This window comes from Gadus morhua, chromosome 9 (genome assembly GCF_902167405.1).
Source record: "Gadus morhua chromosome 9, gadMor3.0, whole genome shotgun sequence".
Classification (NCBI taxonomy): domain Eukaryota; kingdom Metazoa; phylum Chordata; class Actinopteri; order Gadiformes; family Gadidae; genus Gadus; species Gadus morhua.
In genome coordinates, this window is record NC_044056.1 from 504,539 (window position 1) to 522,463 (window position 17,925).

Sequence of the window (17,925 nt, forward strand, 5' to 3'; positions counted from 1 at the left end):
TTTAAATGATAATAGTATTGAATGAAATATAATACTACTGTATTTTATCACTGCGTAAATTGCTGCAGAAGGCCTTTTTGGGTATAGCCTGCTAGATGCATGCAAACCCCATGATTCACAAACGAAGTTGCCTTGGATAAAATTATCAGCTATGATTAATTAGGACATTGCACGATATTGGAACGGAAAATATATGGCTAAAGAGATACATTATGCATTTTTCCTAGGGCTTGTTCAACACAATATGGCCTTTTGTTCTATAGTTGCATGCGTTATGCTCATGGTTACCATGGCAGGATGTCAGGTACACCATAAACCATGTCACCTGAGATTAAATGAAAGATGAAAATGTCAAGACATTTGTTTTTTTAATAGAAAATCTGTCGATTACAAAATGGAAACAATTGAAAATCAATGAAAGTATATCAAAAAGTAATTGTAGAAAATGTGTTATTAAATCAATTGAATTTGATATTTTGTCATTAAGTTGTAAACATTGGGTCATAATTGGTCATTACTAGTATCCAATGTTGCCTTGAAGACACTAAAGTCCATACACTTACAATTTTTATCGTATCCTACAATTCTACATTGTAACTTAGGTTTTTAGTTCTTTGACAAATGTTTTCCCTTCAGAGTGATGGCTCTATTAGAACAATATGAACTGCAGTTTATTGATCCATATCTTTTTTCAAATCAGCCAAATGAAGAACCTTCACCACATATGGGAATGGTATTGTTAGTCTGGAGAAAATCAGTAGTCTGGGCCAGAGATGATTCACAAGCCAAACAATATTAATCTCATCAGCAAATGAAAAAGAGAAAAGAAGCCAAGAGTGAAGCTGTAGAGATATTCGTGGGGAAAGTGTGCCACCTAGTGAAGGCAGTTTAGAAAGGCGATGCATAGATATTGACTTTATCTATCTCAAATACTAGTCACCGTTTATATAGGTGGATTTTTGGAATTGCAAATTCCAGAGATGTCAAGCAATGCCGTTGTTCAGAGAGAACGGGACCTTTATCTCCCACCATCATCATCATCTGCCACATCTTGTCTCCACACACACACACACACACACACACACACACACACACACACACACACACACACACACACACACACACACACACACACACACACACACACACACACACACACACACACACACACACACACACACACTTTGATTGCGCTCGGTTCAGTATCTTGTGCCTGGCCGCCGTTCCGTCGCTCAGGCGGGCGTCTTCTTCTTGCACTCCACGGAGCAGAAGAGCTTGTCCTGCACGGCCATGAAGCGCTCCCCCATCAGACACTTGGCGCAGCCGGAGCACTGGAAGCACCGGGGCTCGCCGTGCCAGTGGTAGTCGCCGTAGGACACGCGCTGGGCCTCGGGCTCCAGCTGCTGCTGGCAGGACACGCACCGCTGGAGCGAGAGGGAGCGAGAGGGGGCGGGGGGCCGGGGGGGCCGGGGGTTAGAGACGGCTGGACGCAGGACGTCCGATTCAACTCAAAGTCAAACAACTGTCAACAAACTTCATTTGTGGTCAGGCACATACAAGCAGGACATACTTCAACAATAGAGAGTTAGTAATCATGTAGGAGAATAAATCAATTCTTAAAAGCTAAAAAACCCTTGGGGTAGGGGTGGAGGTTAGGGTAGGGAGGATGGAGGGTCAGTAGGGGGAGGTAAACAGGTTGAAGTCTGCAGTGATGGGTTGGGTTGGGGTTAGGGTTAGTAGGGGGAGGTGTTAGTAGTTAGTAGTGTTAGTAGGGGGAGGTAAACAGGTTGAAGTCTGCAGTGATGGGTTGGGTTGGGGTTAGGGTTAGTAGGGGGAGGTGTTAGTAGTTAGTAGTGTTAGTAGGGGGAGGTAAACAGGTTGAAGTCTGGACTGATGGGTTGGGTTGGGCGAGATAGGGGGCGGACTGTTTTATTGTATTCAACAGACCGATTCAGACAAAGGGTCAGTCCATACGTGGGTTTGTTTAATGTGGTAAGGAAGTGAATATTGGCAGTGGGGAGATAAGATACCGATAAGGGTGTCTTGCTGATCCTTAATTATCCTTAATGTCTGATTAACTAAGATAATGAGTAACTAACTTTACAGCGATATATCAGAATGACCAGCTGTAAGGCTAGGATGGCCAGATACAGAAAACCTGACCCACGAAGCTATGGTATCATAAGCGGACAGAGAGAAAAACCAACAAATGCTCAGAAAGTTAAACAAGCTATCAGACCTACATGTGCACACATACGTAAGGGATAGTGTATAGACCACCGGTCATTATCGAAATGACCGGTGGTCTATACATTATCCCACTCATTACAACTTGCCGAAAAAATAACTTGACACAGTGTGTCCTTTTACAATTACCATTCATAGTTTTGATCAGCAGAGAATTAGTCCGTCAAAGACATTGACGTCGCTTGGCAACTGAATACGCTGGGGTTGATAAGTTACCGGACTAAAATCCCCTTTCCTTGACAGCGGTCATTATATGCTTAGCAACGGTCAAAAAAAGAATTCACTCCAGGAGTCGGGAAGGCCCATGCAAGTGAATGGAGCGTTCCACAGTATTGAGAAGAGCCGTGTAACACACACACACACACACACACACACACACACACACACACACACACACACACACACACACACACACACACACACACACACACACACACACACACACACACACACACACACACACACACACACCACGCTGTAGGTGTTGATGTAGCAGGGTCTGCAGAGGGGCTTGTCCTTCTCCATCACGTAGGTCTCCCCGGCCAGAACACAGTCGCACTCAAAGCAACAGAAGTGCTTCAAGTGCCAGTTCTGATCCTCGGCCTGCGTGTACTCGTTACTGAAGATCAGCTGTACATGAAAGACCACATACACATACACACACAGGGAAACACAAAACACACACAAACGCATACAAATACACAGGGAAACACACACACAGACGCATAGAAATACACAGGGGAAACACACTCCACACACACAAATACACAGGCGAAACCAACAAACAATACACAGGGAAACACAAAGACACAAGGGAAGAGAGTCAAACAATGACTGAAGATCCTTGAAAAGTAACACTTACATCTCCATTCCAGGAAAGATAATATGGAATACAACAGCAGTCAAAAATTAACCATAACCCCAAACCTAATTTCAACCTTAAAGTGATAAGACAACCTGGTCTAAAAACCAATCACAAAGGGATGCACCAACTACTCACCTAACAAACATCTTATCAGGAAAGTGTCAAAAGGTATATTAGACGGATAATCCATAGACTGCAATGATGTGAAATGCAATGGATTTGATCTAGCGTGATTTCTGATGCATAATGCACACCTTCATAGCCCTTTATGACATGATCAGAAGTAAATAAAAGGTTTGTGTTGTCCCCGAACCCCTCCCACCTCGTCACAGCCCCCGCAGCGGGGCTTCTCGCTGTCGCCATAGTGACGGCCGCAGTACAGCTTCCCCTTCTTCCAGAAGTAGATCATGTCGACCAGCAGCTCGCTGCACTTGCAGCAGACGAAGCAGGCTGGGTGCCACAGCTGGTCGTAGCCGGCGCGCTCAGCGTACACCGCCGGCTCGCCACGACGCATGGGCAGCTGGCAGTGGCTGCACGACTGAGGGGGGGAGGGAGGGAGACAGAGAGGGAGAGGGAGGGGCGGAGAGGGGGAGACAGAGCGAGAGTGAGCGAGAGCGAGAGCGAGAGAGAAGGTTGATAATTGACTGAAGGGCGGTTTTTTTTTTAACTCAGAACCGATTAAAACACATCTTGGTGGAATCCTGTGTCCGGCGACCTAAGGCTGTGTGGTGTGACACATCGCAGTGTGATGTTCTGGAGGAGGGTCAGAGATGTGGATGCGCCTCAATACATTACTGGATGTGAGATCCAAACCAAGGGAGGCCCCGACACTGCTGCTCTGTCTGAGGGGAGGAGACCAACGGTCGCCGGGTACTCACAAAGCTCTGCTCCGCTGCGCCCACGTCTCCTCCAGGGACGCCCAGGGCTCCAGCCCCCGCAGCCCGGGCCACCTCTCCCAGCCCCGGGCCCCCCACGGACCCAGACCCAGGGGCCCCGTGCCCCCCAGACCCAGGAGCCCCGTGCCCCCCAGACCCAGACCCAGGGGCCCCGTGCCCCCCGGGCCCATAGCCAGGGGCCCCGAGCCCCCCAGACCCAGACCCAGGGGCCCCGTGCCCCCCGGGCCCATAGCCAGGGGCCCCGAGCCCCCCAGGCCCAGACCCAGGGGCCCCGTGCCCCCCAGGCCCATAGCCAGGGGCCCCGTGCCCACCCGCCCCCGACCCGTAGGCTGAGGCTGCACCGGCTGGGGCCCCGTGCCCCCCAGACCCAGGGGCCCCGTGCCCCCCAGGCCCATAGCCAGCACCCCCCCCGGCCCCCGCATGGGCCGGTCCTGAACCGGCCCCTGAAGCGGCAGCGCCGAACCCTCCCGGCCCCCCCGGCCCTCCCGGGCCCCCTGCCCCCCCGGGCCCCCCTGCCCCCCCGGCCCGCAGCAGGGCCATCTCCTCGGGCAGCCGGACGTCGCCCATGCCCAGTGCGTCGTCCTTGTACTTGCGGACGTACTGCTCCATCAGCGCCACCTCGGCGGGGCTGAGCTCGTGGCACAGGGCGGGGTCCTGGTCGTGCTCCGGCAGCTGGACCGCCATCTGCTGCCGGCGGTACTCGGCGCCCTCCGAGCCCTTCACCGGACGCTTCCCCGGGGGCAGCAGCTCGATGTAGCGCACCGCCTGCAGAGCGGAGAGAGGACTCGGGGTGAGAGGTGCGCCCACAGACCCAGGCCGTCCCCTGAGCCTCACCTTAAGGCCCCCTGACATGCCGCCAGGTGTGGTGTGATTGGCCTTACTGGTGGCACGTCATGGGACCTTTAATATCGCTGGAATGCATCAGGAGAGCCAGACCATCGCGCACAAGGCAGGAGGCGCTGATACCAAGGCTAAGGATCGGCACACGGGATAACCATGGACCAGTCATATGATAGTAACAGAGTTAATGGGAAGTATAGAACACACACACACACACACACACACACACACACACACACACACACACACACACACACACACACACACACACACACACACACACACACACACACACACACACACGGGGGGGGGTCTTACCATGTATTTATTGGCCCCCGGGGGCGCCCACTCGTACGTCACAGACGAGGTGCCGGCGTTCACCGGCACGGCCACGCCCTTCACCGGGGTGATGGTGACCTTGGCGGGTGCGGCGGGGGCGGGGCACTTCCCAGACCGGCCAGGGGGGGCGGCTGCCGCCCCGGCCCCGGCAACAGCACCGGCAGGGCCGCCGAACGGGCCGGACGCAGCGTTGGAGGGGGAGGAGGAGGAGGAGGAGGAGGAGGAGGAGGCGGGCGGAGCTGCGGTGCCGCCGAAGGCGGGGCGCACCAGGGAAGAGGAGGCGGGGCTGAGCGTGGAGGCGGCCGCCATGTTGCCCCTGTAGGTGGGCACGCCCTCCGTCTTCAGCTTGGCGATGAGCCCTGTGTACTTGGTGTCCTCGAACAGCTTGCCCACCTTCTTGCTCTCCTCCGACTCCATGTGCACGTTGTGGTCGGCCAGCCCACATTTGCAGTTGCGGCAGATCTTCCTGCGGACGAGGAAGACGGACAGAAGGAGGCGGGTGAGGTTCTGAGGGTGGAGCGGGGGTGGAGGTGTTAGGTGGTGTCTGTGCATCACCCAGACATCGTGGTGCTTCACCGTGATAGTTGGACCTTATTTTGTAACATCAGGTCATGACTTGTGCAGTCATTGAAACACTAACCCTTCATTTAGAGTATATTATAATATTTAACAATTATTCACCGAAGGCAAAGTGAATAGTGGTTACTCCCCACGATTCCTGGAGCCTGAGGTGAATTATTGTTATATATTCTACACACTACCCCCAAAATAAAAAAATATAACACTTTTCGCCGGGATTTATTTGTCTATTTATTAGCGACGACCATCACGCAATATCCCGAGTTTGAGATCTCAATCATGGGGTACTGCCCAATATCCCGAGAAGCGAACCAATCAAATTGCACCATCTCAGGGGGTTCACGTGTAGCGTTTACTAATAAGAAGTTAAGAACTAGAGGGATGAGGCAGGGAGGGGGACATTCAGGGTCACAGAGGAAGGGGGCATTCTTGTGGGACTGTAGGCACTCCAACTGCTCTAACCTGCACGATTTTGGATGTGGGAGCAAACCAATGTCCCACCTTCTATCTCTGCTTTATAGACCACTCCCTACAATTCAGCGTTCAACCACAGGAGGGCGTGCAGCTCAAAGCCCTGCACCTCGTTTTTGAGGTTGGACCGGTCATGACATAATATGTCATGTCTAGCATACTTGCAACTGCAATATTGCTAACTGAGGTGCTCATTGTGGTACATGTTTATGATTAATTACATTTCACTTTAGAATCATTGGGTTCGTGGTAGTGTGAGCTCTTTCTGCTCTACCATATATGCAATCAATTATCTTTGTAACTTTTCTGCAAGTATGGGCCTACCTTTGAGTCACACTTTAAAGCTGTGTTTTCTCCATTAACATGATTAAAATATGAACAAATGTTCTCCAGTTAAAACTTTTGCATTTCAATAAATCCTCAGCACCCAGGACAATATGACGGGCCATGTTGGGTAAATATAATAATTATCTGACCATGGAAGAAGGTCAAAAGACTATGGGTTTATCATACTAATTTCAATGCAATAAGAAATACATTAAGAGTGTATATAGGCCCATAGGATTAGGATGAGAAGACATGCCCTTAAATGATAAATGATGAGGTTTGAAACGTTATTGAGAGAGGGCTGTGTAGCTTTACATGTTAGGACAGGTTGTGTTATGTGGGTTGTGTTATATGAGAGAGCAAGAGCGAGAGAGAAACACACATCTGTTAGCTTTCAATCCTGCTTGCAACAGATTTTAACCCTCCAATCCACAACCAGGCCTGGATGCCTTTATCTGCCTGCTCCCCGCTTCATGATTCTGATTATATGAAGGTCAGGACTGGGATCACACATATAAAAGTAGATATGTTGAGATTCAGTTCTGCTCTTTTACACAGAAAGGTAGTGTATTATGAGCTAAAAAGCTGTTTAATAACCTTTCACTGTAGTCGATATTGCCCAACCCTGCTTTACCGTAAAGGTCCCATGACATGCCTCCAGGTGTGGTGTGATTAGCCGTTACAAGCCTTTTTGAAAATCGGTCCCTTATGACACCACAGGTGGGCGTGTCCACCTAGATGTGTGATGGATAGATCAGTCTACCGGCCTACCCAGTGGACTGTAGCCAACACTGTTCATCTAACCGTCACACATCTAGGTGGACACGCAGATTTTCCAAAAGGCTTGTAACGGCCACACTCACACCTGGTGGCATGTCACGGGGCCTTTAACATGTGAGGGCCGGTGTGCCTGAGTTCATGTGCATGTGTTCTTGTGTGTGTGTGACTCACCTCCAGAAGTGCAGCTCGAAGCCCTCGCACTTCTCCTTGCACTTGAGGCAGGCAGCCCCCGCCCCAAAGTCATGACCCAGGGTCATCTGGTGGCAGAGGAGAGGAGAGGAGAGGAGAGGACAGGAGAGGAGGTTAGATGAGAGACCCATTCGATGGCCTGCATGCATTAAGCTGGATACATTATTTAATAGCCTCAGGGTTGGAGATCTTCTGTGACCCGTGCCCAGAGCCAGTTCTTCATATTATAACTAAACAAACAGACTCAGTTAAATATTAACATAATATGGAGGCTAAATTGTGCATCCTAAATATGGTTTGGATGCTTGGGCAGAGATGGTTTAGTAATGAAATGTAAGGTAACAGGATTGCTCTCTCGCTATATAATTGCTTATAGTCTACAACGCAGTAGTTCTTGGGTCCTTAGTTACTCTCTTGTGTTTGAAGAACGACCCTGTGACGAGGCATAGTTGGAAGAGTTCAAACTACCACATTATTCATATTGACAGTTCTTGGCGCTGCGGCCGCGATCCTATCCTCCAACATCTGTATCAATCCTCCAACATCTGGATCAATCCCTGCTGGGGCAGATCCTGAGCCGTCCCATCTGATCGTGACCATAAATGGTCATGTATCCCATGATGTCTGTCTGGCCCCCGCAACCCCCCCCCCTCCTCCGAGCTCCCCCTGTGTCTGAGGGAGTCCTTTTGACCCACATTTCGTCCACTACTGAGGAATGCCTCTTATAAGAGCATGGCTCATACAGCCCCCCCTCCTCCCATCTGTCAATAAAAACACAAATATACTAAAAAGCAAGGACCCCAAAAACAATAACTTAATAAACTTAATAACTCACATTGGTTAAAAAAAGGTGGAAATGAACAAGAAGCTCTCATCCTAAGTTTCTACCAAGAATTAGTAAAACTGTAGCAGGAACCCATCTTTGTAGTCTTAGAACCCATCTTAATAGTAACTGTTTCTCAGCAAGGCAACTCAAAAGAGTGAGATCCCTCTAACCTTCAGATGCTGGCCGGCTGCACCATTAGGTGATGAATATAAAGCCTGAGCCAACACATTCTCCACACTTCAGCCACGTTATGTCATCCACCGCCCCCTCCTGCCTGCTTTTAATAGTGAGTGTAATTTAAGGCTCAAATCTCAAGGAAGCATAAGCTATGACTAGACTGCTTTGTTGATCACTGCCATGTCTGCGACAAAGCATTCAAAACAGGAACTACTCTGTACTCAGGAGTAGTTAGACCCCACCAACCCCCCCTGCCTATATTCTCATTTTCATTTGACAAAGCTTACGGTCACTGCGCCTTGTCTGCGTCCCCCACGACAGCAAATCCTCCAGAGTATATAATTGTATGTGCTCATAAACAGTGGTTTTAAAACCAGCACTAAATCTGGCTGTTGAGTCAATACAGAAGAAAACACCCATTAACGATTTTAATGCAAATGTAAATGTTTGGATATCAGGAGATTGATGGAGTCGAACCATAACCCTCTCTGGATGTTTTGTTCTTCCACGGCAGAGTTTAAACTCAGTCCACTCCTCAAGGCAGGAGTGGACTGTGCAATAAACGGAGATTGTACGGTCAGGTCACTAGTTGTAATGTGTATTTTTTTCCCAAATTGCAGCAATCTTGCACGCTGTGTATAATATACTGGTATACCGTTTTAAAAAGGACCTGCAGAGCTCGGGTTCCAATGATAGTGTTTAGTGTCTGAGGTCTCCAACGACCAGATGAGCCATGATGTACTCTAAGCATTGAGCTCAAAGATTGCATAAACGTCATCATATTGAGCAAACATTGAGAGGGATGACTAAAGACCGAAAATCTGTCACAAGGGTGGGTGTATGTGTGTGTTCGTGTATGTGAAAGTTTGTGTATGTGAAAGTGTGTGTGTGTTCACTCTGAGGGAAATGCATGAATATAATGGGACAACCAAACTATGTCACACACTTTTATGATTAGAAAAAAATAGGCTTATGCCTCACAAAATATGCAAACGCTATTCCTTCTCGTACTTCTTCGTATGAAGGTGACACACCTTTTTGCCTGCAGGAGAACGAGTGGCTACTATGAAAACAACATTTGCTGTTGTTAAAACAGTTCGCTGTCAGAACAAATCACGGGTTTCACATCGACCCCTAAGGAACCGCAACTGTGCCATTGAATGAAAAGCAGCGTAAGCTGCACTGCAGATAAAGGCAGTAAAGTCGCGACTCCGGACATTCCGTTTATAGAATGAGGTAAAATGTTATACCATGAAGGTGAATGGCGGTGAAACTATTTTCGATTTAAAAGTGTTTAACGCCACCTGCAACAACCCTGGCACATCTCCCAGGGCGTCACCGGATCCGTGTAGGTCGGTCAATGAAGGCGGGATACCCTACCTTTTTAACTTCTCTCTCGATCTCCATTCTTTCAGCTCGACCTCCTTAGTGAGTGGACCAAACACGGCGCTTATGTCGGCGGTACTGTCAAGAAAACATGCAATGACACAAAACTTTCGGGATGACACACAGCCCAGATCACACTCTCATTCCACTTCGGGCGTCCAGTCCGGTTCAATCTTCCTTCAACGTGGGAGGGGTAGACCACTTCCGCCTTTGGGGTTCTCTCAACTCCGGGCCAATAGAAAGTTAGATAGGGACAGTGGGGGGCCAATAAAATGGAAAACAGCCAATCACCGTGTAGTAGGAGGAGTGTTCTGACGACTGAGGCCAACAAAGGCAGAGTCCAGTGGTTGACTTGTGCTTTGTAGATGAGACACACCTATACAGAGCTGAGAGTGTGAGGACCGATGTTTGACCTTTTGATTGCATGCACGTGGACATACTGTATTCAGGAAAAGGATCTGTGTGAAGGATCGGACACACACACACGCACGCGCACGCGCGCGCACACACACACACACACACACACACTTAGGCAAATTAACTTACATAGTGACATATGTGAATAATGATCTTGCTGTGTGAGAGAGAGAGAGAAAGAGAGAGAGAGAGAGGTTCCCTCTTTGGCACCCTCTCAGTGAGCAGTGACATTGCTTTCTCCTCAGTCCGCTGCTTCGTCACCATCGTGGGGAAGGAAGTCAAGCAAGTGAGCAGGGATGCAGACCGTGACTTCCTCTCCTCGTCTTGTAGTCCACTCCCATATTAATACACCACTTTCTCACCCTGCCATCTCAGACAATAGAGCGGATGTAATTATTGAACTTGCCCTTGAACACATGAGCGGCTGGCATTCAGTAGTCTCTTGTTGGCCACTGCCTGGCCCAAAGCAGCAACACCACCTCTAGGTCTTCAGCATGCAGTTGATAGATGTGCTAAAAAGTCAAAGCTTGACCAACATTTGCTAAACCCTGCAAGGTGAGCTTTTATTTTGTTATTAGCGACGCATTCATTCATTCGAGGGTCCTGTGGTGAGCAGCATCAAAGTCAGGCGGTCTTATAAAGATCATGTATGCAGTACAACATGGCCACTCTGGTCATCTATGTAGTAAAACAACATTCATATGATAGTGATGACAAAAAATTAAAAAGCTAAAGTAGCAAATGTATTTTTGGTGTATAAGATAAAACATAAAAAAAAAGATGCACAAAGTATGAAGCAATATTTTGTGTCCAAATGTTTTTTTTTACAAGGTCAACAGATTCAGATTCAAGTGTTTGAGATCAGCAGCAAAACAACATTTCCCTTCTCTGGACTGCTCGTCAGAAAAGGCAAGCAGATGAGAAATAATCACTTTAGGCTGTCGTACCTCGTGAGGAGATTACATTGACTGGACTAAATAATGAACTGGATGACTAAATAACAAACATGCTGAAGCAGAGGCCAGTTCATCACAGAGTTACCCAGACACCCTGTCGTCTGTGGCCATACAGGCTCACAGGAAGCAAAGCCTGCAATTTGAAGCAATGGGAGTTTATGTGTGTGTGTGTGTGTGTGTGTGTGGGGGGGGGGGGGGGGGGGGGAAGGGGGGCGTTCAGGTCATAGGGAGATTTAGATTTTATTTTTGAACATGAACTTGACATCCTGTGAAGTAAGGAGCAGACAGCAGGTGTAGACCAAACCTCTCATATTATCTCTTGACCTTTTCCTGTACCCAAGTCTTATCAGCACTATTGCCTCATCGGGCTGCTTGTGGGCGTTGACCAGTCGTATCAGCCATCAGTTTGCTTTGCTCAAAAAAGGGAACACCTTTTTTTTTAATTCAGAACAAAATGTACTTAAATAATGCCAGATATACACATTATTAAAGAAAATAAATGACATTCAATAAAAGGCGTAATCTCCCGCTCTGTGTGAAGCTCAGGCTGTATCAACGCCCTGCTGTTGAACGCTTTGGCCTTATGAGCCCAAGGTGCTGAACTGCTTCCTGTTGTTGTCTTTGGGTGTGAACAGTGTGAACAAGGAAACTCATCTAATGAAAATCCTATTTTTTTGTTTAAGGCATTCAATAAAGATGGGCTTCAAAACTTTAATATTAAAGTTTTAAAGTCTTTAAACTTTAACGGGACTGATACGGACACGTTTTCGAAACAGCGTCCGTGGGAACCCGAACAGCCGGGCCCCGGTCCGACCCCCCTGAAGCGAGGCCGCTACTGGGCCGTCACCACATCAGCCCAGCCCCTGCCTCCGCCCTCCGCCCCCCGTCAGGAGCTTAAAGCCAGGGGCCCGCGCCGGGGGCCACACTCTCCTCTGCTACCATGAAGGCACTGCTCGTGTTCGCCGCGCTGTCGCTGGCGGTCCTCGCCAGGGACACCTTCGATGGGTGAGTGAGTGAGGGAGTGAGTGAGTGAGTGAGTGAGTGAGTGAGTGAGTGAGTGAGTGAGTGAGTGAGTGAGGTAGTGAGTGAGTGAGAGACTGAGATGGGTAAATGTGTATATTAGGGAAATTACACAATGACCTGCAACACACAAATATAGACAAAACAAAACAGGTGCATATCAATGAAAAAAAAGTAACGTGATACTCCAACATATGGATACGTACACTTTGGATGTAGTAAAGCTGTGTCAGTTTGCTGAAAAATACATTTTTACCAATGCCATGGGTCTTAATATTACTTAAAAGCGATTACAAACTGTGTTTATTTGTGTGTTAATGTGTGTGTGTGTGTGTGTGTGTTAATGTGTGTGTGTGTTAATGGGTGTGTGTGTGTGTGTGTGTGTGTGTGTGTGTGTGTGTGTGTGTGTGTGTGTGTTAATGTGTGTGTGTGTTAATGGGTGTGTGTGTGTGTGTGTGTGTGCGTGCGTGCGTGCGTGCGTGCGTGTGTTCACCAGGCACCAGGTGCTGCGCATCTCGGCCAAGGATGAGCTCCAACTCTCGGCCCTCCGGGACTTGGAAGCCCTGGATCACCTGCAGGTCTCACCCCCTCTCACCCCATTACCCACTCAACCCTCACCCCACTGACCCTCTCCCCCTCCCCCTCTCCCCCTCACCCCTTCACTCGCTCGCCCACTCACACAACACACACAGGGCTTGTTGCTTCATGCAGACAGAAACACACTAGAGATCTGTAGTTAGCTACTCCATTAGGCCGGATTCATGGGCCCGTAGTGAGTGTGACTAAATGCTGGGTCTCTGGTTGTGGTGCTGAACAGGGGCTGTGTGGGGGGGTGTGAAGAAAGGCATAAGGTATTAGGATAGGTATAGGGGGGTACGGAGCACAGGAGCGGCCGAATGGTGTCTGGAGCCGGTTCTCTAACAAGAATATAAAAGGAGAAGATTGTCTTGAAAAACTGTTTTTTTAAAGCTTTAAAGGAAACTATTCTCTACAGAAAATAAATAGGGTAAATCATTAATACACTAGACACACACACACACACACACACACACACACACACACACACACACACACACACACACACACACACACACACACACACACACACACACACACACACACACACACACACACACACCATCTATTTTTGTGATGTTGCGGTGCGTTTTCATTTCATTGGAATTTATGACCAATCAACATGCTTCCTTCCCTCACCGGTTAACCCGCCCTCTTGACTTCTGACCTGACAGCTGGACATCTGGATCGGGGTGCGTGATGTGAGCACCCCTGTGGACATCAGGGTGCCCGCCTTCAGTCTGAGCACCGTCAAGTCCCACCTGGACTACTACGAGATCCAGTACTCGATCATGATCCGGGACCTGCAGGTACACGACTCCGCATGAGAACAGTACGGAGGTGCAGCGCTGAGAGAACGAGCGGACGGAGATACGGGGTCAGAGTTGGCACAATCGGACGTAGTTGGATATGTTTCAAGGGACTTATTGGTATATTGACAGAGGAATTAAAAGCATGCCGATCAGCTATTAAAATGCTTCTTAGAACATACATTGGGCTTATTGTTCGGATATTTGACGAGGGGTAGGACGATGATAATATTCCTGGTGGTGACACGATTTGTTTCTGAGAACCGTGCAGGGACTCATTTTAACCACTAGACGTCGCCAATTGCTAAACACAAAATAAAAATAAACTTTTTTTTTTTCATATTGTTAATAGTTGTACTACGACTGTACTTCTGTTGATCAAACACATTTAGACGTGACGGTACGTAAAACGCAAGATACGATTCCTTAAAGTAGTCAGAGACATATGTGCACTGTACGTTCTCAGGTTGCGTTGGACGAGGAAGCGGAAGAGATGGACGCTGCAACACGTGATGTTGAGCCCAGAAACACTGACGCCTTCGACTACTCCAGATACCACACCATCGAAGAGGCTCGTAACCAACCAGCATCAAACTCTTAACTAATTACAACATAATAAATAGTCAAGGCAATGCTACAATGCTGTTAGACATTTCTCTAATATATTATACCATAATAAAATATATATAATAATACTAATACTAAAATTAATTATAAATGTTACACATATTATAATATGCAAAGTACATATTTTATTTTTATTTAAAAAATGTAGTGGTGTGGTTGGCGTTGAAGAAATTTAATTTCACCATATACTTACAGACTTTGGTTTTCTTCAGATCTACAATTTCCAGGACATGCTGGTGAGTGAGAATCCCAACCTGGTCAGCAAGATTGTGATTGGTCGGAGCTACGAGGGCCGCCCCATCAACGTGCTGAAGGTAATCCCGCAGAATATAATCCTTACCCTTGACTGAAATCTAACCGAGGCCGATGAAACCTTCTGTGTGACTAGGTGCGCGTTCTCACTCTGCCTCTGTCCCTCTCTGCTTGAAAGTGTTCGTCTTAATAATGATAAACTCTCCTGTAGTTCAGCACCGGTGGGACTAGTCGCCCGGCTATCTGGCTCGACACTGGAATCCACTCCAGAGAATGGGTCACTCAGGCCAGCGGAACCTGGTTTGCCAAAAATGTAAGTGAATTAACTACACACTTGGCCACATCTGTTGCCATAGTCAATGGGACCAACAAATATACTGGTTCAAACCATGCTAGCTCAAACATGGTAGTAGGCCTAACAATTGTCCATGGAAAAATATAGCTTTACTATTTTCGTATGATTATTAGATTTTTAATATGACGAAAAACGTACTGTTTGAATTTCTGACCTGACCTGATTGAATTTCCATTCAATAATGTGACATACGCCACACTGTGGTGTGGTTGTTGAAGTGTAATATAACCACAAAAGTCTAACTATTCCCTGGTGTGTGAATTGCATTTATGTATATGTGTTGTTCAGCCCTGAATGGAGGTTAACAGGCTACCGTTCTTCTCTAATGGTTAGATTGTGGATACGTATGGGAAGGACCAGGTCCTCACGGCCATCCTCGACAAGATGGACATCTTCCTGGAGATTGTGACTAACCCTGATGGTTTCGCCTACACTCACTCCAAGGCAAGTCGAGCTGGGATGCTGCCACACACACAAACACAAACACATTAACCCTAACCCTTACCCTAACCATCCTGTTTTAACAGAACCGCATGTGGCGTAAGACCAGGAAGCCCAACCCCGGGTCCTCCTGTGTGGGAGTGGACCCCAACAGGAACTGGGACGCAGGCTTCGGAGGTGGGGCACCCTGGAGTCACCCTCGGTGCATTCACTGTTGTAAAGCAACGGCTCATAAAGTTAAAACACCTAGTATGAACAAGCATAGGAAGTATAGCGGGCACGATGGCTCCTACCTGAACCACGACGGGCGTCAGTAGCTCAGAAGGTACAGCGGGTTGGAGAGTCGAGTAGTCCCTGAGCAAGTTATCTAACCCTTACTGCTCCCGACGAGCCGGCTGTCGCCTTGCATGGGTGACTCCGCCGTCGGTGTGATTGTGTGCGTGACCGGGGGGATGTCCGGCCGTATTGTAAAGCGCTGAGGAATAAAGCTCTATATGAATGCAGGCCGGTTAGCGTTATGTTGAGCAGCAGGTCTCCCTGCCCTCGCACTGGTTCACGTCGTTCTAATGGTGGTTCTGATGCTCAGGAGCGGGCGCCAGCAGCAGCCCTTGCTCCGAGACGTACCGCGGACCCAGCGCCAACTCCGAGTCTGAGGTCAAGGCCATCGTGGACTTTGTCAAGTCCCACGGCAACATGAAGGCCTTCGTCTCCATCCATGCCTACTCCCAGATGCTGCTGTTCCCCTACGGCTTCACCAAGAGCCCCGCCAGAGACCACGGGGAGCTGGTGAGTTCAGGGCCAGGTCCTCCGGTTGTCCATCTGCAGTGTTGGGGATCATGCATGAAGCAATGTGTCTTTAATCAATGTTGTGGTTGAATTCCTGTACTATTACTATGGAAACATATCGCCATGCAACTGTAATGAGTAGAGGCGTTTTCCAAAAATAATCTGAAGATCATAACATGTTAATACCTTGATCCGACAGAACGAGCTGGCCAAGAAGGCAATCACCAACCTGGCTTCACTGTACGGCACGCGCTATCGCTACGGCAGCATCATCAACACCATCTGTAAGCTCGGCCAACAATACTCACACCATACACATCTCACCATGCTAGCCAATAGTGTCACACTTTAAAGAGGTAGGAAACCTTCAAATGGTTCTGAATTAACCCTTAACCTAGCTAGGACCCTTGTCCTATGAATAGCATTACTGATTTTTCAGCTGGACCGTTAGAGGAATATCTGGCAGCAAGCAGATGTCAAAAACATTTAATAATAATAATAATACATTTAATTTAGAGGCGCCTTTCAAGACACCCAAGGTCACCTTACAGAGCATATAGTCATCATACATTATTTAAAAAAAAAAGACATTGTGTAAAAATAAATAAAAATAAGCAATAAGAAATAAATAAAACAAAAACAAGACAAAACAAAACAAAAAAACAATCAAAACAGTGATCAGTTAGACGTTGTGTGCGAGTTTGAACAGGTGAGTTTTGAGTTGTGACTTGAAGGTTGTAATGGTGTCTGATTGTTTTATGTGTGGGGGGAGGGAGTTCCAGAGCCTGGGTGCTGAACAGCTGAATGACCGGGCACCCATTGTAGTGAGTCGTGATGTGGGGATACATAGTAGTCCAGCAGAGGTTGAGCGGAGGGAGCGGGAGGGAGTGTATTCTTGGAGGAGGTCACAGAGATAACTGGGGGCTAGGTTGTGGAGCTTTGTAGGTGAGGAGTAGGGTTTTGTATTGGATACGGTAGTGTACTGGGAGCCAGTGAAGTTGAATGAGGACAGGGGTGATGTGGTCAGATGATTTGGTGCGGGTGATGATCCGGGCGGCTGAGTTCTGAATGATCTGCAGTCTGTTGATGAGTTTGGTGGGGAGTCCGGTGAGGAGGGCGTTGCAGTAGTCTATGCGTGATGTGACAAATGAGTGAACTAGGATTTCAGTGCTGGATTGGGTCAGTGATGGGCGGAGTCTGGCGATGTTGCGGAGGTGGAAGAATGCAGTCCGGGTGATGTTGTGAATATGGGGTGCGAATGAGAGGGTGTTGTCCAGGATGACACCGAGGCTCTTGACTTTGGAGGTGAATGGTACTGGGCATCCATCGATAATTATGAATTATGATCATTTAAGCAGGAGTAGACCATTGTATTTATATTTAAAGATTGTAATATCATTTTAGACCAAGCCAGTGGCGGTACCATTGACTGGACCTACGACCAGGGCATCAAGTACTCCTACACCTTTGAGCTGAGAGACACGGGCCGCTATGGCTTCATCCTCCCTGCCAACCAGATCCTGCCCACTGCCAAGGAGACGTGGCTGGCCCTGATGACCATCATGGATCACAGCAGCAGGAACTCCTACTAGGTGGCCCGCCAACCAATGCTAGGGACTGTCTGGTGCAATGCCTGTTCCCTGAACGCGGTGGAATAAAATACTCAACCGCCATCATGACTCCCATGCAATTTTATTTAGAGGGATGTTAATCTACATTAGTTTCCAATATCGTTCCACTATTTATGTAAAAAATATTGAAATC

At 48.1% G+C, this 17,925-nt stretch overlaps 2 protein-coding genes across 2 annotated transcripts; one reads left to right on the plus strand and one right to left on the minus strand.

Moving 5' to 3' along the window:
* Positions 1-349: 349 nt before the first annotated feature.
* Positions 350-10,134, minus strand: tes (testis derived transcript (3 LIM domains)). Its single transcript, XM_030366247.1, has 8 exons — positions 9,917-10,134; positions 7,516-7,601; positions 5,167-5,653; positions 4,392-4,773; positions 3,991-4,124; positions 3,435-3,650; positions 2,719-2,877; positions 350-1,424 (listed from the first exon to the last, which is right to left on the minus strand). Exons 1-8 carry the CDS (start codon positions 9,941-9,943, stop codon positions 1,233-1,235), a joined length of 1,683 nt encoding a protein of 560 aa, XP_030222107.1. The 5' UTR covers positions 9,944-10,134; the 3' UTR covers positions 350-1,232.
* A 1,937-nt stretch (positions 10,135-12,071) lies between these two features.
* cpa5 (carboxypeptidase A5) lies at positions 12,072-17,834 on the plus strand. The gene is made up of 11 exons (XM_030366621.1): positions 12,072-12,300; positions 12,812-12,893; positions 13,566-13,700; positions 14,167-14,271; positions 14,540-14,641; positions 14,791-14,892; positions 15,268-15,378; positions 15,462-15,552; positions 15,962-16,161; positions 16,361-16,445; positions 17,566-17,834. The coding sequence occupies exons 1-11, from the start codon at positions 12,236-12,238 to the stop codon at positions 17,751-17,753; spliced, it is 1,266 nt and encodes a 421-aa protein (XP_030222481.1). The 5' UTR covers positions 12,072-12,235; the 3' UTR covers positions 17,754-17,834.
* Positions 17,835-17,925: the final 91 nt, after the last annotated feature.